Source organism: Hylobates moloch, unplaced genomic scaffold (genome assembly GCF_009828535.3).
Source record: "Hylobates moloch isolate HMO894 unplaced genomic scaffold, HMol_V3 SCAFFOLD_3, whole genome shotgun sequence".
Lineage (NCBI taxonomy): Eukaryota > Metazoa > Chordata > Mammalia > Primates > Hylobatidae > Hylobates > Hylobates moloch.
Genome location: NW_026652278.1, coordinates 110386425 through 110410315, shown reverse-complemented (window position 1 = coordinate 110410315; position 23891 = coordinate 110386425). Strand labels below are relative to the sequence as shown.

Genomic DNA, 23891 nt, shown 5'->3' with positions numbered 1-23891 from the left:
TACCTACAAGAAATGGACAAATTTCTGGAAGCATGCAACTTCCCAAAATTCAACCGGGAAGAAATTGAAACCCTGAACAGACCAATAATGAGTTCTGAAATTGAATCAGTAATAAAAAGCCTACCAACCAGGAAAAGCCCAGGACCAGATGGATTCACAGCTGAATTCTACCAGACATAGAAAGAAGAACTGGTACCATTCCTACTGAAACTATTCCAAAAAATTGAGGAGGGACTTCTCCTTAACTTATCTTATGAGACCAGCATCATTCTGATACCAAAACCTGGCAGAGATACAGTAAAAAAGAAAACTTCAGGCCAATATCCTGGATGAACACAGAAGCAAAAATCCTCAACAAAATATTAGCAAATCAAATCCAGCAACACATCAAAAAGCTAATCCATCACAATCAAGTAGGTTTTATCCCTGGGATGTAAGGTTGGTTCAATATATGCAAATCAATAAATGTGTTTTATCACGTAAACAGAATTAAAAACAAAAACCACATGATTATCTCAATTAATGCAGAAAAGCTTTCGATAAAATTCAACTTCCTTCATGTTAAAAACCGTCAACAGACTAGGCATTGAAGGAACATACCTCAGAATAATAAGGGATATCTATGACAAACCCACAGCCAATATCATACTGAACAGGCAAAAGCTGGAAGCATACCCTTTGACAACTGGAACAAAACAAGGATGCCCACTGTCACTACTCCTATTCAACATATTCTCTGGAAATCCTATCCAGAGAAATCAGGCAAGATAGAAAAACAAAAGGCATCCAAATACAAAGAGAGAAAGTCAAACTATTTCTGTTTGCAGATGATATAATTTTATATATAGAAAAACCCAGTATCTGCCTAAAAACTCCTAGATCTAATGAGCAACTTCAGCAAAATTTCAAGATACAAAGTCAATGTACAAAAATCAGTAGCATTTCTGTATACCAACAACATCAAAGCTGAGTGCCAAATCAAGAACACAATCCCATTCACAATAGCCATTCACAAACCAAAATACCTAGGAGTACAGCTAACTAGGGAGGTCAAAGATTTCTACAAGGAGAATTATACAACACTGTTGAAAGAAACCAAAGATAACACAAAGAAAGGAATAGCATTCCATGCTCATGAATAGGAAGAATCAATATTGTTAAAATGGCCATACTGCCCAAAGCAATTTACAGATTCAGTGCTATTTCTATCAAACTGTCAATGATATTCTTCACAGAATTAGAAAAAAAACTCTAAAAATCATATGAAACAAAAAAAAGTGCCCGAATAGCCAAAGCAATCCTAAGCAAAAAGAACAAAGCTGGAGGTATCACATTACCTGACTTCAAACAATACTAAAAGGCTATAGCAACCCAAACAGCACGGTACTGGTACTAAAACAGACAGATAAGCCAATGGAACAGGTTAGAGCACCCAGAAATAAAGCCTCATACTTACAACCATCTGATCTTCATATAAAAAATGTTCAACATCCCTAATCATAAGAGAAATGCAAATAAAAACCACAATGAGATACCATCTCACACCAGTCAGAATGGCTATTCTTAAAAAGTCAACAAATAAAAGATGCTGGTGAGGTTGTAGAGAAAAGATGACATACAGTGCTAGTGGGAATGTGAATTAGTTCAGCCACTGTGGAAAGCAGTTTGGCAATTTCTCAAATAACTTAAAATAGAACTACCATTGCAACCGTATTATTGGATATATACTCAAAGGAATATAAATTGTTCTACCTTAAAGACACATGCATGTGCATGTTCATGGCAGCACTATTCACAGTAGTAAAGACATGGAATCAACCTAGATTCCCATAAGTAGTAAACTGGATTAAGAAAATGTGGTAAATATATGCCATGGAATATCATGCAGCCATGAAAAAGAACTAGGTCATGTCCTTTGTAGAACACCCCAATGGATGGAGCTGGAGGCCATTATCCTAGGCAAACTAATGCAGGAAGAGAAAGCCAAATACTGCATGTTCTCACTTATTAATGGGAGCTAAACAATGAGTACATATGAAAGCAAAGAAGAGGGCAATAAACAACAGCACCTACTTGATGGTGGAGGGTAGGAGGAGGGTGAGGATCAAAAAACTAGCTATTGGGTATTATGCTTATTTCCCGAGTGGTGAAATAATCTCTACACCAAACCCCTGTGACATGCAGTATACCATATAACAAACTTGCACATGTACCCTTGAAGCTGAAATAAAAGTTATAAGAAAATATGAAAGTCAAGATAAGAATGGTTGAGGTCAACAATTATAAATCATGCTGCTATAAAGACACATGCACACGTATGTTTATTGCGGCACTATTCACAATAGAAAGACTTGGAACCAATCGAAATGTCCATCAATGATAGATTGGATTAAGAAAATGTGGCACACATACATCACGGAATACTATGCAGCCATAAAAAAGATAAGTTCATTTTCTTTGTAGGGACATGGATGAAGCTGGAAAGCATCATTCTCAGCAAACTATCACAAGGACAAAAAAACAAACACCTTATGTTCTCACTCATAGGTGGGAATTGAACAATGAGAACACTTGGACACAGGAAGGGGAACATCACACACCAGAGCCTGTCATGAGGTGGGGGGAGTGGGGAGGGATAGCATTAGGAGATATACCTAATGTAAATGATAAGTTAATGGGTGCAGCACACCATCGTGGCACATGTATACATATGTAACAAACCTGCACATTGTGCACATGTACCCTAGAACTTAAAGTATTAAAAAAAAAAAAAAAAAGAATGGTTGAGGTCTACAGAATTGACGGTTGAACACATTGATGACAGATTTGATAAGAACCACAGGCTGGGAAATTTGTTTCAAATTAAAAGTAAGCTTATGGACTGTATCAACATAATAGACGGCAGGGAGTAATCATATGAATACCTACAGAATCTTTTAAACAAGTTATATACCAGATGGATAATGTTATTCAGGGAAACCAGAGAGTCTTGAAATTCTCAGCTCACCAGAAGTCAGGGAGGCCAACCAGCCTTCTCACACATGCATTCAGTGGGGCTTTTATGTAAAGCATACCATGTGGAGGAAGGATGGGAATCCTAATTCTCAGAAGCAGTGTTCTGTTCACCCTATTTCACCATATAATTACTCTGCTCAAGTCAATTGGTGCTGGACTTTCCTTAGTAATGTTTTAAAGAATTTCACAGAGTTAGAACTGGTCGAGACCTTAGCAATGATTAAATCTAGTTGTCTAATCCCAGGAAAAGAAACAAACCCAGAGATAAAGATTTATGATTTGTAAAGTGCTTTCACACTCACAGGTTCGCTGCATTCTTATTTCATTGCCATCTTTGCAGGGGAGAAATGAGCTCTGAGAGTACACATTTCAGTAAGTTGCTCACTGCAGGAACACTGTGCCAGGTGCTACAACCTGGTATCTTTTGAAAGAGGTTGTATCAGCCTTCCCCCTCTATGATATTAATAAAACCTTTTAAACTTAATTTGTAAGAATTAAAACTTTCTGGGAATATAAATACAGAAGGGTTAAATAACAACAAAGGAACATGCTGTTCCATTTATGGAGTGTGAAATAAGAGAAAAAATAATAACTGATTGGTCAAAAACAAACACCCCAATGGAAAACGATTGACAAGAAACAATTCTCAAAAGGGAAATACAAATGGACAATAAACATAAGTGTCCATATTAACTCTTTCTTACAAATACAAATAACAAAAAATGAATGAAATTAAAAATTTTACCTATTAGATTTGCAAACATTAAAGATTGACTAAATCCAGCGTGTAGAGAGACTGAGGAGAGAATTGCTTTTTGCTTTCTTCTTTGTAGTTTTCTATATTAATTATTTTCATTACAAAGTGCATGGATTGTTTATATATTTAAAACAATAAACATTTATTTTCATTTTGGACATGTGGACAAAAAACCCCAAACAGGGCTCACTCTAATTGTAGTTTCTCAAAGGCAAATGTTTAAAGCTTCCCAAGGTAAAATTTCTTCATTCAAAATTACTTCTCTTGCTAACATTTTAAAAAATCACCTAATGGGGTACTCTATCCCACCTATATAATTCAACCTCAGATCTCTTTTGTAATTTCTTTGATATTTCATTAGAAGCACATTCAATTAAACATGAAGTATAATTAACCTCTCTCTCTCTGTTCCTTCCCCTTTAGGAAAACAATTCCCATTTCTCTATCCTAATTCTTACACCTCCTGATCATAACCTTCTCTACTGGAATCTTTCTTCTGACTGATCTGATGTACAGGTTCCTGAAAGATCACAGAAGCAATGTACCTTTCATTACTTTGTCAAAATTATCCAGTGTCCTCTTACTAGGCAATACGAACAAGTCATCCACTTATTGGAATTACTTTCTTCAATCTTCTGTTTCTTGTCCCTTCGTGTAAAATCCACTCTACTGATCTCCATAGGCAGTCTCACATGTACACATATTTGCCAAAATATTATCACACTGCCCTGGTATATGGTTCAAAATAACTAAATATAAGAACTCTTCCAGCATCAGATTAAACTCAGTCACAAAACTATTAATTCTATTGTGACCTCTTTCCATTATATATTTGCTTACATATGTAAAATTAAATATTTTTATACAACATGATTTTAACATACTTTCTACAGGGAAAAATAATAGGACCCAGGTCTTCGTATTTTACAATAATATCAAATGTAGTCTATTTAAACTCATGTTTCCCCAAATATGCATTTCTCCTACCTGTATTAGAATCATCTAGGTGATCTGGGCCCCTCGCTTCCCCCTGATCTACCAAGACAAAAATCTTTGAGTGTGGAATTGGGGAATCTGCATTTTTAAGCAAACATTTAAAGTGATTTTTCTTGGCTTTTCCGTAGTTTGGAAACTCATGAAAATTGTCTTATATTGATAAGTGATTAAATGCATCTGAACATCACAGAGTAAAAGAATGATTAAGAGGAAACTAGTGACAAATTCTTGGACCATTTCTTTAAAAAAATACAGTAGGACTTTGCTTTCTGTTCATTTACAAGTTAACAGTAGATTCATCACTGGTGCCCAGTAATATCTGTGTTTTAGGTTCATCAACAACAAAAGTACAGGTATACTTGGGTGTGCTGGCATGGGCCTGTGGTTTTAACTACTTGGAAGGCTGAGCTTGAGCCCGGGAGTTCAAGTTCAGCCTGGGCAACATGGTAAGACTCTGCCTCAAAAAAAAAAAAAAAAAAAGATCAGGTATAAGCTGTTGACTATGTCATACGTAAGTGACCAGAAGGATTAGTTTTAATTAAGTAATAACTTTGCTCCTTAGAGACATTCAGTTACAACAGGGAAATAATCTGAAATCTGCTGATGGCTTGAAAACAAAGATAATTAATTACTCTCATAGACTTTCCTTGCTTTTGAGGATGTTGCATTGAAATTGTGTCAATTTCTTTTCTTTTTTTCTTTTTTCTTTTTATTTATTTATTTACTTACTTTAAGTTCCAGGATACATGTGTAGAACGTGCAGGTTTGTTATATAGGTATACGTGTGCCATGGTGGTTTGCTGCACCTATCAATCCGTCACCTAGGTTTTAAGCCCAGTATGCATTAGCTATTTGTCCTGATGCTCTTCCTCCCATCACCCCCACCCCCCACACTGACATTGTGTCAATTTCTAAGTACGGAGCAGTGAACATAGGCCCTCCTAGGCCTCTTCAGAGGCTCTGAACTATTCTGAAGTTTGATGAACAGCCTCTTGCCACTGGCATCCTTAAAGATAGATTCCACTTAGGTAAACATAACTTTTTTGAATACAATGAACAGCTGTGTCTTCTTTGAGACTGGTGACTGAGTACTAATTAGTTCTTGCAAAGTGCAAATGACAATGCTATTGGAGATATGCTTCTAGCAGGACAGTCCTAGCAAGAAGGAAAAGTGCGTCTTTAGTTTTCCATTGTTCATTTGCCCCTCAGTTAGAGCAATGACAGTGTCCCTGTATCACATAAGAAATGACATAGACTGGGAAAGTATTTTCTCCCTGTACTTCCTTTAAATACTTGTTGCATTTCTAGAGCAGATTAGCAAATTATGTCGAGATCCTTTGAATATTAACCTAACTTACTTTTTTAAATCAATCACACTAGAGTTAAAATGAGTTTTCATTATAATGTCTTTTTCCTGAAAATATTGTCAAATAATTTTTGTTAAATGTTATACAAAATTTCCTAGAAGTATTTTTCAGCATATCAGAAATCTGAGTTTGGCAGGATATAACTATTCATTACCCCATTGGCAGCAGCTCTAATCTTCATTTTATTGTCAAAACCACTTGAATTCATTTATTCAAGAATATCAAGTAAGTTGTCTTTCTCTGTGAACTCAAATACTTTGTCTCTTAGGATTCTTAGATAAAAATGGCTCTGTTATATGTTGTTCTAGCACCATATATATAATATATATATACAACATATTATATATACTATATATACTATATATATAGTATATATAATATATAAAATATATATAATATTTTATATATTATATATATAAAATATATATTTTAATCCAAAAGAATAGTGAAGGACTTATTATTATTATTTTTGAGGATAGATCTTTGTTCAATGCCTCAACCAGTTGGTCTAATTTCTACATGCAATGTTTTTCTTTCCCAGAAATCTGATTCTACTCAGTTTATATAGTCAGAGAAAAAAATAGAGATAAGTAGTTACATAAAATAAAGATGTATGTATGAAGGGGGAAAACAAGTTACATTACTGCACCAGGCACCAGGATATCAAAGCAGGGGAGATAAAGACAGAAGGGATGAACAGATAAAACACCATTGTTGTTTTTAGGTTGGGGTAGTTAGAATAGAAATTCCAAAGGGGGAAAGGCCAATACAATAAGGGCACTGAAACTGAGGTGGATGCAGAAACATAAATCAAAGAGAACAAAATAGAAAAATAAAAGTATAATGAAATGGTAACAATGAAAATGGTAAACTGTGCTTAGGTGACTACGTGGTAGTCCTAATCAACTGGCTTTCAAAACAGTCTCTAGTCTCATAATTGATGCACTTCTAGAAACATAATATTAGAAACTCCTAAAGTAGTGAATTGATGATAGTCACACATCTGCTCCAACCAAGCAATCTTTGGAGAGGTACATTTCTTAAGAGACCTAAGTGAAGGAAGGGTTACTTGCTCCCCTGTGTTAACCTCCTGTGTGTAAGGGATATGAAGCGTTTAACAGCACAATAATTTAATTTTCCCTAGTTAACTACTGTTGACTCAGAGATCTAGAGTAATTGTTTGAGCATGTATGTGCCATCAAGATTTCATTTCCCAGTGAGGAAAACAGTAGTAAAGTAGTAGAGTTTCTTGTGGGAGTTGAGTCGTTGTAAGAATTGTAGCATGATTACCTGAAGAGCACAGCTTGTGGTACACAGAATAATATCTCCTTTACCTCCCCCGCCAAGAAATCCATGTCCTAATCCCTGGAACCTGTGAATGTGAACATTACATGGCAAAAGAGATTTTGCAGATGTGATTAAGTTAAGGACTTTGATATGGGGAGATTATTCTGGATTATCCAGGTGGGCCATACCGGTCCTTAAAGGCAGAGAACCTTTTCCAGTTTGAGAGAGATGTGGCTATGAAATAAGGCACAGAGAGCATTTCTGGCTTTATTGATGAAGGAAGGGAACACGAGCCAAGGAATGTGTGCAGAATCTAGAAGATGGAAAAAGCAAGGTGATGGGTTCTCCCCTAGAGCCTCCAGGAAGGAACACAGCCCTGTGGACATCTTGAACTTAGCTCAGTAAGACCCATGTTGGATGTCTGACCTTCAGAAATGCAAAATGACAGATTTGGGTTGTTTTAAGACACTAAGTTGGTGGTAATTTGCTTTGGCATCAATAGAAAACCATACATAGCTATTTTAGTAATTGGTGTAACTAATAACTATTAATAATCATGTGTAATCATTATAACTATTAATATTAAAATGAGAAAGCATATAATCTTTTAAGGTAAAATTCTAATATGTATTTTATACGTAAATTTTAATTTTAATTTTAAAAATTTCAGTTAATCTAGAAGTTTAATAAGTTGGGTATATTTCTTTGGTTATAAACAGTTTATAAATTATGTCAAGTAGATCTCATGATTTATTTTATATTAACATCGTGATTTTAAGATCCATTTTATATTTCAGTCTACAGTTTCATTATTCATGGAAGCCTATAAAAGTTAAGAATAAAAAAGTGCTTTAGCTACTAATTCATGTTTCCCAGCGACTAAGTGACAATATGTCAGAATTTCCTTGACTTTTTCTATTTTGTTTGTGTGCTTTAAAAAAATGTTAGGAATGCCTTCATAAAGCACTTTACAACATCACACAGACTTTAAAATCTGAGTACATACAGATAGGAAAAGTGAAATTATCAGAATTATGGGCAATTTTGGTTCTTTAATTGATTGAGTGCCAGAAGGGCCTGTCACTATGCTGTCACTTTGCCACTCTAATTCATCCAAAACTTATTTCAGCCCAAGACATTTCAAGAAGTGACTAATACTAATTTTTGTTCCAGACTTATCAGTAAATCTAGGGCAAAACTTCAGATACAACCCATCAAACTACAACAGAATCTGATAGGATGTAATTTACCGTAAAGTAGAGCTTGGTAGGAAGAAATTTTTATGGATACCACCTAACACCAGTTGTGTTAAGCTCACAACTGTGAAGCACATGAGGTGGAAAAGCTCAGATTTGGGAGCCAGATAGATCTGCATTTTGTATTCTAGGAATGCCACTTACTAGTTGTAAGATCTTGGGCAAGTTAGTCACAATCTACCAGCCTCAGTTTCTTTATGTAAAATGATGCTGCTTATAATCCTTGTTTTATAGGATTTCTATGAGAATTAAATGATGAAGCAAAGCACTTAAAACAACGTATGTGCTCAATAAGTGTTACCTATTTTGGGAGTAACTTACTGCAGTTTGTACAGGTTTAAACCATCAGCATAGAGATACGAAAATGATTTTTTACATGCTGATTTATTTTCTAGAAACATGGAATGTTAGAAGAAATAAATTCTCTTAACCAAGAGAAGGACATAATCCAGTAACTGGCAAATAGTACAATTTTCTCCAAGGTTTTTGATTTCCTTTATCAAAAATGTGTTTCATTATTCATCAGCATATCCTTTGAAATCTTATGACATTATTTTAACAGTAAATGTGCATAATTTTCTTAATATCTCTAGAACCTAAATCTCTGTTCTGAATTTGCCTCTTGTATTCTTCTGCTACTACAGTGCGTAGAACTCATCATTATCTGGTTGAGCTTTGGTACCATCTATGACAGCCCTCCTTATCATGTGTGGGCTGGATTCATTGCATCAGACCTTTTTTTTTTTTTTTTTTTAATGGAGTTTTGCTCTTGTTGCCGGGGCTGGAGTGCAATGGTGAGATCTCGGCTCACTGCAACCTCCACCTCCGGGGTTCAAGCTATTTTCCTGCCTCAGCCTTCGGAGTAGCTGGGACTACAGGAATGTGCCACCACTCCTGGCTAATTTTGTATTTTTAGTAGAGATGGGGTTTCTCCATGTTGGTCAAGCTGCTCTTGAACTCCCGACCTCAGGTGATCTGACCACCTCGGCCTCCCAAAGTGCTGGGATTACAGGCATGAGCCACTGTGCACAGACTGCATCAGACCTTTAAAAAATGTAATCAGTCACCAAATATCCTGTTTACATATTCATGTGTTCAGTAACAGCATTTTGCTTTCTTTAAATAATTTATAACTCATTCTTTTAGAATGTCATTGCATAACAAATTACTCCTTAATAGTAAAGAAACATTCCATTTCACAATGTAACAACAAATTTAATACAATATATTAAAAGTAAATAGATTATGAATATGAAATGATTTTTCCCTTTGCTAATCTATTTTATGATTTCCCCATGTTAAATTATAAAATTATTTCCTTAAAATAACTATATAGTTGTATAGTTGCTAGCACACTATGGCTATTTGAATGTGATAATAATATTGACAGTAATTTATTTTCTTGTGTATTTTTAATATGATCATATTATATCAAATGTAGAAATAAGTATTCCACCAAACAGAGAGAGAGAGTGAGGGAGAGGGAGGGAGAGAAGAATGGTCTCAAATTGCCTAATATTGTGACAATCATAAAACTATTAGGGACCAGTGGAACTGGACATTCTATTACCAAAAATGTTTAGGTGACTTCCAGGGAGGACCAATCTTCCCAGTATGAACAGCAATGGATATATATGAGGGAACTGTTAACTAGGCATTGTGAACTCAACCAAACTATCTTTTAAGGATGAGGGAAAGTAAAGACATTTACAATGCATAAAATCTGAGATGGTTTACCATGAATAGATTTTCATTGAAGGAAGTCTTTAAAATAAAGTTTAGACTAAAGCCGCCGCCTTACATAATTTCAGTTCGGCCTAAAGGTTTTTCTGTACATTGTGAGCTATAACAAGTGGAGGTGTAAACAGGCCATAGTCTACACTTGTGCCAATCACTGTGTTTTGGCCAGTCAATTGTGTTCAAATTATGTTCAAATAAGGCAAACACTAACCTGTAACCAATCCAGCTGTTTCTGTCCTCACTTCTGTTTTCTGTATGTCACTTTCCTTTTTCTGTCCATAAATCTTCTTCCACCATGTGGCTGTGCTAGAGTCTCTGAACCTACTGTGGCTCGGGAAGCTGCCCGATTCATGAATTGCTCATTGCTCAATTAAACTCCTTGAAATTTAATTCAGCTGATGTTTTTCTTTTATCATGTCTACAGGATATACTTCAGAAAGAATGCAATTCATTCATTCAACAAATATATACTGAACCAGGCACATTTCTCTGTGCTGGAGATACATCAGTGAACAAAATAGATGAAAAAAATCTTGCCCTAATAAAGCTTACATTTTAATAGTCCAAATAACAAAGTGGTGGCAAAAACCAGAATTATTTTTGCACCAATCTAATAAATTAGTAAAATACATGGTATGTCTGGTAGCATGCTGTGAAGCCTTTAACAAGTGGGTCTCTGTGAATAAAAAGCCCAGATTTGTCACATTTGTCCATTTTATGGTGTAAATACTCCTTCCATAAAGCTAGGAAGAGATGCACAAAATTGACCTTATAAGCCAATGTGAGCCAGTTTTAGCACATCATTGGTGATCATAAGTGCCAGAACAAAACACTCTCAGGGAAAGATGGGAGATTTAGAGGTTGCAACTTTAAAGAGAATGGTCAGAGAAGACTTCAATGAGAAAGTAACATTTGAGTAAAGACCTAAAGGAAGCAAAGAAGAGGGCCATGCACCAATCTGGGGGAAGGACACTTTAGGGAGAAAGAACAGCAAGTGCAAAATTCTGAAACAGGATCGAGGAACAGCAAGGATACTAGAGAGGCTGCAGTAGAGTGAGTGAGGGAAAAGGAGCTGGGCATGTAGCAGAGATAAAGACACTGGAAGTTGCTGGAGGGTTTTGAGGAGAGGGGGGTCATGATCAAAATTATGTGTCAATGGCATGACTCTGTCTGCTCTTTACAAAAAGGGGTAAGGTGTAGAAGCTGAGAATCACATCAGATGAGAAAAGGTGAACCGTTGGCAAAGAAAACAGTAGAAATCTGGCAAATCTAATAAAACTTTGATGGTAGTAAAAACAACAGTGCCTAATATTGGGGGTTAAACAACAACATTAACATCTAGAACGAGAATAACCAAATCGCCAAAGGAGAGAGAGCATTATTGGAGATAAAGAACTTTGTACTTTTTGACTGAGATATGAAGATATTGGCACTTGTTTAGAGCATATGTTTAAATTTTTGGAGAAACTACTAAAAAAAAAAAAAGAGATAAAATACATTCATTTAAACCAGGAATGGATAGAAAAAAGAAAGAAACTGACAATGCAAATGAAGGTAAAAAGGAAGAGAGAGAAAGAAGAGAAGAAATATAACAAGTGGGGCAAATATGAAGCACAAAATAAAGTAGCTGAAATAAATCCATATACATTGATAATCCAATTAACTATATGTAGTTTGATCTTGTTAATTAAAAGACAAATATTGACAGAGTAGACAAAAAGCAAAGTTCATCTAGGAGCTGTTTTGAAAGCTGATTTACAGTGCAAAGATAGGAGAGAGATTAAAAATATATAAAAAAGGGGTAAGATATTTCTCAAATAGTAATCAAAAGAAAGCTGGTATAGCTGTATTAGCATTAAGCAAAACAAAGGCAAAACAAAATTAATAAAGTTAAAAAGATAACATAGAATGAAAAAACATTAAAATACAATTTCAAAATATGTGCACTTAACGTAGCTTCAAAATATAGAATGCAATAATTTTCAGAACAAGGAAATATTTACAATCAACCATCAGAGTTGGAAAATTAAACATAACTCTTTTGATAGCATCAGGGAAACCATTCCATTCCCTCACCCCCCAAAAAAGAATACAGTAAGAAGACAGATTTGAAAAATGTAGTTAACAAGGTTGTGTTGATATACCTTGATTAGAGAACATATGTTCCTGTCAAGTACATGAGGCATCTTGTATCTAGTTATAAAGTAAATCTAGCAAATTTGAAGTATTGGTATCAAGCAGATACATGCTTCTATAGCATAATAAAATTAAATGAATATCAGTAAATAAGAGATAAGAAACATCAGATATAATGGAAAGGAACTCAAGAAATACGAGTTAAGAGAAAAATGACAAAACATTAATACTATGTACAGTGTACAGATCTTGACATTCATACAGAGCTATGTGAATAGTGAACTGTCTGGAGAAATTTTTGCTATCCTTTTATGTGTACTTATGACAGAATAATTGATTGCAGTTGTGTTTTCCTCCTCCTCCCAATATTTGGTATTTTGTTATTTTTTAGTGATTTTATGAAGCCTCTGGCTTCCCCTTAGCTGGGGTGGTGAATATTCGTGGTGAAATCAAGCAGCACAGAGCGCACCTTTACATTCCAATTACAGCTTCCCACAGTCAGCCCCAAGCAAGACTGAAAAGTCAGCCCAGTTTGTCTTCTGAGCTTGATACCTCTTATTTTTCACAGTTTTCTGGCTTCCCACTTCTATTTTCAGCACTTTCTTTTCTCTAGGTACTCTTGGATCTTCCATTAAAGAGGAAAATAATGATATAGCCACTCATGACATTGTATTAAAAATTTAAGAACTTCCCTTTCTTCTGGAGCCACCTTAAAAATGTAGATTTTTTTAAGGGCTAATCCACAAATAGACAAGTTATGGTATATTGAAATGCAAGAAAATAGTGAGAAAGGTCTGGGGTAGTTAAAAAAGGAAAGTGGCTGTTGAGTACCTCCAGAAAGAAGTACAAGGTGCTCCAGGAGGAGCCACAGTTACCTCTTCAGTAAGCTCAGATGTGACTGGGCAGGTTCTTCATTTACCAAAGAATGTTAGGAATTTTCTCAAAGTTTGAAAGGAATGTGTACCTATTACAGAAATAGAAGAGAGAGAGAGAGGGAGAGATGCAGGAGGGAGTGATAAGTAACCTCTTTTATGCATTGAGAGTATTCAACAGCAAGTTCAGCAAAACCCTGAAAGACCACCTTTTCCAGAATCTTCTCATTCGACTTCTCAGATGTCTTGGGAGATAAATGTTATATGAAATGGTAGGTCTAAAGGTATAATGGATCTTACAACAAGAGTGAGTTAATGCGCCTAAACGATCATATGGGTTGTTAGTGTTCACTGGGTCATGAAGTGCTTTCATGTAAAACTAAAATGCTTTATTTTTTTATTTTTTTATGGTTTTTTAAAAATATATTTTGAGACGGAGTCTTGCTCTGTCGCCCAGGCTGGAGTGCAGTGGTGCAATCTCGGCTCACTGCAAGCTCCGCCTCCCGGGTTCACGCCATTCTCCTGCCTCAGCCTCTCCGAGTAGCTGGGACTACAGACGCCCGCCATCACGCCCGGCTAATTTTTTTTTTTTTTTTTTTTTTTAGTAGAGACAGGGTTTCACCGTGGTCTCGATCTCCTGACCTCGTGATCCGCACCTCTCGGCCCCTCCCAAAGTGCTGGGATTACAGGCGTGAGCCACCACGCCCGGCCAGTTAAAAAGCTTTAATGGTAGAAGCTTTTTTTAATTGTAGAAACATCACTTTCTCTCTCCCAAAACCCTTAGTCGGGAAGTTTGAGGGTAGGTTGTAGATCACAAGGAACTTGAAATTTTGAACATCACTAAAACTCATCCAATAGTCCAATGGAACACGTTTGCATGCATCCGTGCACAAACACACACACACACACACACACACATACACACACCTTTTCCTGACTTCAATTTCACTGAAATTTGTCCTGCCTTTTTAAAGGAATATTTGAATTATCTAAACAATTTTCCTGTTTGGTTCTTTACAGGCTATGGCTTGTAGCTTGCATATTCCTAGACAAACGAAGACCTCCACTTAGGTCTGTTTTTTTTTTTTTTTTTTGTGGCACAAAGAATGAAACACTTTGTGCCATGTCACAGTTTCTTCTGTGGCTTTGAGGCTCTTTAAAATATGCTCATATTATTCAACATCTAGGTGGGTAAAGCTGATATTGCATTGCTATTCAAATCTTCCCATTAAATAAGGAAGCACATTTTCTGTTCCCCATAAGAAAAAAAAATAACATCCATGCAGTGACTAGTTTGCTAGTTAAAATTTATGTCTTGCACTCTCCTTCCAATTTTGTACTTAACAGTTTAGGTGACTTTTGATTTTCTCACATTCTTTTAAATTTTCCCAATACTTCAAATAGGGAAAATATAATATTTGCTCATAAGTGGTAATAATTAAATAAAATAATTGATTTAAACATTTATACTAATTAGATACTCTTAATCACAAAATTTATGATTTTTTTTTAGACCTCATGATTTTTGATTATTTCTTCCTTTATCTGATTTAGTTAGGTCACCCTATCTAACTCTTGGACTCCACGTTTTAGCAAAAAATACTCTCAGTCCTGGACAAACCAGGACAGTTGGTCTTCCTAGAACCAGTCTACCCTCTAGCTAATTTCTCTTTTTTCCTTCATACAAATATTTCTCCACTGAGTGCTCTACACTCTCTTTCTTCACATCTTGACCCCCTTAGTTAACTCCTGACTGCAACTCACTGCAAATGGGCTTCGGTCTCTATTATTCCATTCACATAGATTATGCAAGAGTCCCCAGCGATCTTTGTCTTTTCCCAAAGGAGACTCTCCAGTCCTTAACCCAGTGGACCCTGCTATTGGGTTTTATACTGCTGATCACACTTTTTCTGAAGCTATAGCATCTCAGCTTCCTGGTCTCTGACTGTTCTTTTAAACTCTTATTCAAGGGATATTTCCCTCTACTTGTCTTCTAAATGGTGATTTTCCTCAATATTCTACATTTGATCATCTTCTCTTATCACTCTATACATTTTTTCACTGGCTGAGCTCACACACTTTCATGCGGTGAATGTCTCCCTATAGGATGATGGATTTGAAATCTGTATTTCCTACCCAGACTTTTTCTGTGAGGCAACTACCTATGAAATGCCTCTGCGTCCCACATGCACTTTAATAAAACTGAAATTTTTATTATGACCTTTAATGATCTTCACTATGATCCTCTTACTTATTGTTGTTGACATCATCAACAATTATCCACCTATGCTAAAAATCCTAATGTCATCCTTATATTCTCTTTCATGACAAATTCTAGTGTCATGATTATATTGTCTGTCATTTCCATTCAGCCAATTACTAAGTTGTTCAATTTTACTTCCTAAATAGATCTTAATTTGGTCCTTCCTTCTCCATTCTTACTCCAATTTCCTGGTTTCAGGAAATTGCTGTCTTTGTCTGAATTACTGCTACATCTTTCCAAATCATCACATCAATCTGGTCTTGCCTTAGAACTCTGTCCTACATACTTAATAGTTACAGGTACACAGTACACACTGTAGTGTTTCCCACAACATAATTTATATGAAACTGTGTAGATATGTTTGCTATTGTGCTTACCATGTTGCAAGCTATTTACCTATTTATCGCCCCCACGAGACACTTTATCTTTGTATCCCTAAAGTCTGCCTCTATGCCTGGAATGGGATATAGCCATATCAAGTACTGAAAGGATAGATGCTCAGCACAATGTGCTTTCCTGTGACTCTACTCTCCCCTGCCCCTCTTCTATGGAATGGACTGCAGTTCAAGATTCTATCTGTAAGTTCCAAAAAGTGCTTCACATGTAGTACACACTTAATAACTAGTTACAGAATGAATACATGAATGACTTTATACTCTCAGGGCAACTAACTGCAGTAAATTAGTGTTTTGAGACACAATCACAGATGCAATTTAGAAGTAATTTAAAAAACCCAGATTATTCAAAACATATTTTTTAAAAAAGCATTTAGGTAGTTTAGAAAATATATTTCTATCTAAATATGAGCAGTTCATAAAGTAGACATGCCAAATTTTTCTTTAATGTGTTCAATAAGCCTCTAATTTTTCATACCCCTGAAAACTGGCTTAACTTCTGGAGCACAAATGGCATTTTGTATTTTGTATAATATTAGGGGAAATGGGGGGCTACATAAAAAACTCAGGGATTTATTTACCATATTTTAAAATTCCATAACAATATATATTTGACAGTTTCAAACAATTTCACATCAGAAATATATTCATATTGAAAACATTTCTCCCAAAATCTTTTGAAATGGAAAAAAAATGCAAGAATTATGTATTGCTTGTAATCTTCAAACACCTAATAAATGCTTAAACTACCAGCTTGGTTTTAATTTAGCTATATTTTCCAAAGTAAGTACAAAGACTTAATGGAAACTTAAATACAGCTTCTTTATTAATTAATTTCTGTTTAGCTAAAAGGAAGAGACTAAAATAATGCCAAGAATATGGAAGTTTTTTTTCTTTTCAGTCTTCACACTCTCTTATAGTAACATTTAATGGTCCTTCTGGTATTCTTAGCCCACTTAACTAGTGTGATGAACATTACTTATTATTTGCCAGATGCTTAGTGACTAGAGAAAAGAACAAAGTTTTCAAGATGTATTTTTTGCTATCTGATTTGGTTCTAGATATTCTACCAAAAGCTCAAAGCTGTAGAATAAAAACTATGTATCAAAAGCCTCCTTTTGTGAGAAATCAATATGTAGTATAACAGAGATAGAATCCTATGACATTTCGAATGGGAAACTAAGACAAATGAAGATAACTAATTTTAAAATTTTGTAATAGTAAACAATCAGCTGTTTATGTAACACAATCAACTCATAATAATGACAAACTATTTCAAATAATTGTTTTCTGTTTAAGGGCAGCAGTTTTACACCATGAGAAATGTAATACAATTTAAATTCAGCATGATTGGCTTCATATATGTGTCAGAAGTGTTCACTGAAATCAAGTTAAATCCTCATGTTTATATGTGAATAAATATGCTTGTACAGTCATTGATCTTCATATTTAGTAGTACTGATTTTCAGTTTCAGAAAAACATGATAAGAGAAAATGCATTGCATATTTGACTTCCAAAAGTATCTGAACTTGCTACTATGAGATCTGTCTTTCTTGAAATTTGTGGAAATATTTATTATCATTAAGACAAATTCACCTTAATTTCATATTTAAATGAGCTAAGTCTGAGATTAGTAATAGTTTTTTTTTTTTGAGGTAGATAGTTTCTGGAAAGTAATTAAACAAAATGACTTCTACTCTAGTTGTAAATACATGTAGAAAACCATTTCAGGATCCTGCTACACTCAATCTTTTAGTAAAAGCTTTATTTTTCTTGATTCAGATAGAAATATATAATCCTCTTAGTTGATTTAGGGTGAGTGATAATCCTAGATTGCCCAGACTTTCCCAATAAATCCCATGTCCTGGGTAACCCAGTTGTAGTACAAACTGGGATAGTTGTATCCCTGCTGGGAGATGAACTGAACTTTGAAACTTGAGAAAATAGAGACTTACCTTTACATCATTGGTGTTCATTCTTGTTCCCTCTTTTCCCACAAATATATCATCAATATCCACAAGAATGTACCTGTCCAAGGACAATGTCAGCCTCTTCCCTGATAAGAAGGAGATGGCATCTATGAAGATGAGCTTGTGCAGCCAAAAGTTCAAGTTGTTGCCAAAAAGAACCCTTTGAATTCCATCATGAAGCCCCAGGTCATGTATGATAGTGGCATAAAAAGCACCTTCAGAGATGGAAGGAGAAAGGTTTTCTGGGGTCTTTACTTTGGCAAATATTACTGGTTGATAGGCTGAATGATTAATCTGAAAAACTGTCCAGTCAGTTCCAGGTAAAGAACCTTTTTCAAGCTTGGAAGATTTGGTCACATGAAGCAATGGAGAATGAGGATTAATACAACAATCTTTTACTGCAAGATTTCCATATATGGAAAAAGGGAAACCTTTTAACTGAAAGCTCTGTACACTCTTCTCACTAGTTTTGTGGAATCCAATGACACCCACACCGTACTCTACACAGTATTTATCTAGAAGGCTTCGATTCCAGGAGTCCATATTTATATACTTTAAAATATTCTCATAAATAATGAGAATGTATTTGCCTTTCATTTTGTCTATAAGCACTGGGAGATCTCCCTTTCCAGGGGCAATTTCAATGTGATACTGGAATCTACTTGATTCTAGAACCATAATGATGTCTTGACCAAGAGATGAGTACTGGCTCTCTACAAATACTAGGACTGTGGGGTCTGTCCTTGAGGCATCAAAAAGCTTCATTGCTTTCACTTCCATTAGCCGATACGGTAGGTGTTGGAGGTCGCCACAGTCAACTTCTGAAGCCGTCTCAGAGAGTTCATTTTCCTGTTTGTAGCCACTGTACAGGTAGTAAGCAGAAATGATAATGCTCACCATACAAAAAGTGGCAAGCAGAATGACTGTTCTTTGAAAGTGTCTGTGAAGCTTCATGATAAAACTCATGTTGTAGGTACTTTCCCCAACTATGCCAATAGAAGCACCATAAAAAGTTAAAAGAGAAGATGGTGTTCCAGCTACTTTTCCAATCTCAGTCAGAGTTTATGTCACCATTGCAGCTCATTTGTATCACTTGATCAGGACTCACAGAAAATACAGTCTGAAAAATAGAAAAGAGTATAAAACAGTCAGTTTGCAGCATTAAAATAAGCAAGTTTTTATCTTGTTGACTAGCATAAGTGGCAGAGTATTTGGCAGATGAACTGGTGTATAGTAAATTCGAAGCCCTCCCTTTTCTTCTCCCAGATCTGTGTGAGGACATGGGACTGATAGAAAGAGGAAAAGGGGTCCATTGAGCTCTCTATCCCTAGTACAAAAAAGACTTTGGGCTAACAGAAAATTTCATGATATTCACTGTGCTTTGCATAAAACTCTGTAGATACTATAGAACAAAGACCATGGAGAGGTCACCTAAGTCATACACTGCCATTTCTTGCCATCTGGCTATACATTATGTAACACATACTCAAGCTGTTTGTTTTTAATTACGGGTACTGAATGTTTATGCCATAATTAAAACATGGTTTTTTTCTTTTCTGCAAAGTCGATGGCACAGTCAATTTTATCATTGTATACACATTTTACATTCATTAGAGAAACAACCTTATGATAATTGCTCTCATTAAAATAACCCTTTCAAAATTCATATATGATCCCACAATGCAATTAATTATTTTAGAACTGCATATTTTCATAGTTGCATTTTCCAAAAATCAAAACAGTCATGTGGTAAGATGACTATGAGGAATAAAATACTTCCCAGGGTTTCTGCAAATCTGGTGTGAGACCATTGGGAATCATATACTCTTGGAGAAGAGCAAATTTACCTATTGATTCACTTTCTATACCATTCTATTTCCGCTTTTTGAGAAGGAGTTTAGTAATTATGTGAAAAACTACTCCAAAAATGTTTTTAAAAATGTAATGAAAACAACTGAGACTTCATGAAACACTTTCTTGTACAATAATTTGAAATCCCTTTCAAGTCTTAGTAACCTTTGAAAATTTAGTAACTTTGAAAAATAATAAGAAAGAAACATGAGTGCTTCTTTTTTTATTTGGGTGTTCTACATTTATTAGGATTACACTTCCTCTAGTATCACAGCACACTGATACAGATTTACTGTTAAGAGTATTTTGAGTGCATGAAGGTTAAGCAAACTGTATATATCTCTGTCAACTGAACAATATTTTTTCTCAGATAGTTGAACTAATGGGAAACAAACACATATTTCCTGGCTAGTCAAATTCAAAATAATGTACAGCCATGCTTGGATTTACCTGTGCACCTAAGGAATTCTTTTCCTTTTAAAAAAATTCAACCGTTATTTTAGAGGGTACACATGCAAGTTTACTACCTGGGGATACTGTGGGATGCTGACATTTATGGTATGGATCCCATCACCCAGGCAGTAAGCACAGTACCCAATAGGTAGTTTTTCCACCATGTATGTCCTCCTTCCTTCTTCCTCCTTCTAATAGGCCACAGTGTCTATTGTTCTTGTGTATATGTCCATGTGTGCTCAGTGTTTAGCTCCCACTTATAAGTGAGAACATGTGGTATTTAGTTGTCTGTTCCTGAGTTAATTTGTTTAGGATTATGTTCTCCAGTTGCATCCATGTTACTACAAAAGACATGACTTCATTCTTTTTTATGGCCACATAGTATTCCATGGTGTATTTGTACCACATTTTCTTTATCCAATTCACTCTTGATTGGCATCTAGTTTGATTGTTTATCTTACTATTTTGAATAGTGCTGTGATAAACATACAAGTGTATGCATCTTTTTAGTAGAATGATTTATTTTCCTTTGGGTATATACCCAGTAAAGGAATCTGTGGTCAAGTGATAGCTCTGTTTTAAGTTCTTTCAGAAATCTCCAAACTTCTTTCCATAGTGGCTGAATTTGTTTACATTCCCACCAACAGTGTATAAGCATTCCCTTTTCTATGCAGCCTCACCAGTATCTGTCATCTTTTAACTTCTTACTAATTGCCATTCTGACTGGTGTAGATGATATCTCATTGTGGTGTTGATTTGCATTTCTCTGATGATTAGTGATGATGAACATTTTTTCATGTTTGTTGGCTACTTGTATGTCTTCTTTTAATAAAGAGACTATTTTGGCAGGATATTTAGCATTTTCTAGGTATAGAATCATATCATCAGCAAAGAGAGATAATTTGACTTCTTTTCTATTTAGATGCCTTATTTCTTTCTCTTGCCTGATTGCTTCTTTGAAGAAACATCTGCTCATGTCCTTTGCCTGTTTTTAAAGGAGGTTGGTTGTTTCTTTCTTATTGATTTAAGTTTCTTGTAGACTCTGGATATTAGACCTTTGTTGGATGCATACTTTGTGAATATTTTCTCCCATTCTGTAGGTTGTCTGTTTACTCTGCTGATAGTTTCTTCTGCTGTTCAGAAGCTCTTTAGTTTAATTAGGTCCCACTAGTCAACTTTTGTTTTCATTGCAATTGCTTTTGGGAACTTAGCCAAAAATCCTTTGCCACGGCTGATATCATAAACAGTATTTCTTAGATTTACTTCTAAAATTTTTATAGTTTGATGTCCTGCATTTGAATTAACTTGCTTACTTAATTTGCTTAGGATTACAGCCTAGGCAAATTACCTTGAGTTAATTTTTGTATATGGTAAAAGGTAAGGGTCCAGTTTCATTCTTCTGCATATGGCTAGCCATTTATCCCAGCACCATTTCCTGAATAGGGAGTGCTTTACCTATTGCTTGCTTTTGTTGGCCTTGCCAAAGATCAGATGATTGTACATGTGTGGCTTTATTTCTGAGTTTTCTATTGTGTTCCATTGGTCTATGTGTCTGCTTTTGTACCAGTACCATGCTGTTTGGTACTGTAGCTTTGTAGTATAGTTTGAAGTCAGGTAGTCTGATGCTTCTGGCTTTGTTCTTTTTGCTTAGAATTGCTTTGGCTATTCGGGCTCTTTTTTGGTTCCATGTGAATTTTAGAACAGTTTTTTTGTATTTATTTAAAAATAGCATTTGTAATATGATAGGAGTAGTGTTGAATCTGTAAATTGCTTTAAGCAGTATGGCCATTTTAATGATACTGATTCTTCTAATCCATGAGCATGAAAAGTATTTCCATTTATTTGTATTGTCTTTGATTTATTTCATCAGTGTTTTTTAGTTCTCCTTGTACAGATCTTTTACCTCCTTGGCTAGCTGTATTGTTAGATATTTCATTTTATTTGTGGCTATTGTACATGGGATTGTATTCTTCATTGGACTCTCAGCTTTAACATTATTGATATATGTATAGGAACACTACTGATTTTTGTATATTGATTTTGTATCCTGAAACTTTCCTGAAGTCATTTATCAGTTCTAGGGACCTTTTGGCAGAATCTTTAGCATTTTCTAGGTATAGAATCATATCATCAGCAAAGAGAGATAGTTTGACTTCTTTTTCTATTTGGATGCTTTATTTCTTTCTCTTGTCTGATTGCTCTGGCTAGGACTTCCAGTGCTATAGGAGTGGTGAGGGTGGGCATCCTTATCTCATTCCAGTTCTCAAGAGTAGTGGTTCCAGCTTTTGCCTGTTCAGTATGACATTGGCTGTGAGTTTGTCATAGATGTCTCTTATTATTTTAAGATATGTTCCTTTAATGCCTAGACTGTTAAGGGTTTTTATCATGAATGTATGTTGGATTTTATTGAAAGCTTTTCTGCATCTATTGAGATGATCATATGGTTTTGCTTTTAATTCTGTTTATGTGGTAAATGACATTTATGGATTTGCATATGTTGAAACAGCCTTGCATCCTAGAAATAAGGCTGACCTGACTGTGGCATATTAAGTTTTTGATGTGCTGCTGGATTTGGTTTGCTAGTATTTTGTTGAGAATTTCTGCATCTATGTTCATCAGAGATATTGGCCTGAGTTTTTTTTCTTCATCGTGTCTCTGCCAGATTTTGGTATCAGGCTGATGCTTGCCTCACAGAATGTGTGAGGAAGAAGCCCCTTCTCCTCAATTTTTTGGAATAATTTCAGTAGGATTGGTACCAGTTCATTTTAGTATGTCTGGTACAATTCGGCTGTGAATCCATCTGCTACAGTGCTTTTTTTGGTGGGTAGGTTTTTTTTTATTATTATTATTACTGATTCAATTTCAGAGCTTGATATTGGTCTTTTCAGAGTTTCAATCTCTTAATGATTCATTTTTGGGAGATTGTGTTTCCAGGAATTTATCCATTTCCTCTAGATTTTCTAATTCATGTGAGTAGAGATATTCATAGTATCTTTAAGGATATTTCTATTTCTGTGGGATTAGTTGTAATGTTATCGTTGTCATTTTTGATTGTTCTTTTTTGGATATTCTCTTTCTTTTTCTTTGTTATTCTAGCTAGTGGTCTATCAGTCTTGTTTATTTTTTTCTAAGAACCAACTCTTGGTTTCATTGGTCTTTTATATGGATTTTGGCATCTCAATTTCATTTAATTCTTCTTTATTAGTTATTTATTTTTTTTCTGCCAGCTGTGGGGGTATGTTTTTTCCTTTATTTTAGTTCCTTTAGGTACAAAGGTAGATTGTTAATTTGAGATCTTTCTAACTTCTTGATGAAGACATTTAATGCTATAATCTTTCTTCTTTACACTAACTTAGCTGCATCCCAGAGATTTTGGTAAGTTGTGTCCCTGCCTTCATTAATTTCAAAGAATTTTTTGATTTCTGCCTTAATTTTGATGTTCACCAAAGAGTTATTCAGGAGGAAGTTGTTTAATTTCCATATAATTGTGTAGTTTTGAAAGACCTTCTTGATATTGATTTTTTTAATTGAA

The 23891-nt window shown here is 35.1% G+C and overlaps 1 protein-coding gene across 4 annotated transcripts in view; it reads right to left on the bottom strand.

Annotated features, from left to right (window-relative positions):
* LOC116463311 (bifunctional heparan sulfate N-deacetylase/N-sulfotransferase 3) overlaps positions 1 to 19093 on the bottom strand; it is a 194730-nt gene extending 175637 nt beyond the window's left edge. For 3 of the 4 annotated variants that reach the window (XM_032146354.2, XM_032146350.2, XM_058436695.1), the window contains exon 1: positions 18041 to 19093. In XM_032146354.2, the coding sequence (XP_032002245.1) occupies positions 18041 to 19021 (981 nt within the window). In that variant the 5' untranslated portion in view covers positions 19022 to 19093. The remainder of the gene's footprint in view (positions 1 to 18040) is intronic. The other variant, XM_058436697.1, reaches the window with a different exon arrangement.
* Positions 19094 to 23891: the final 4798 nt, after the last annotated feature.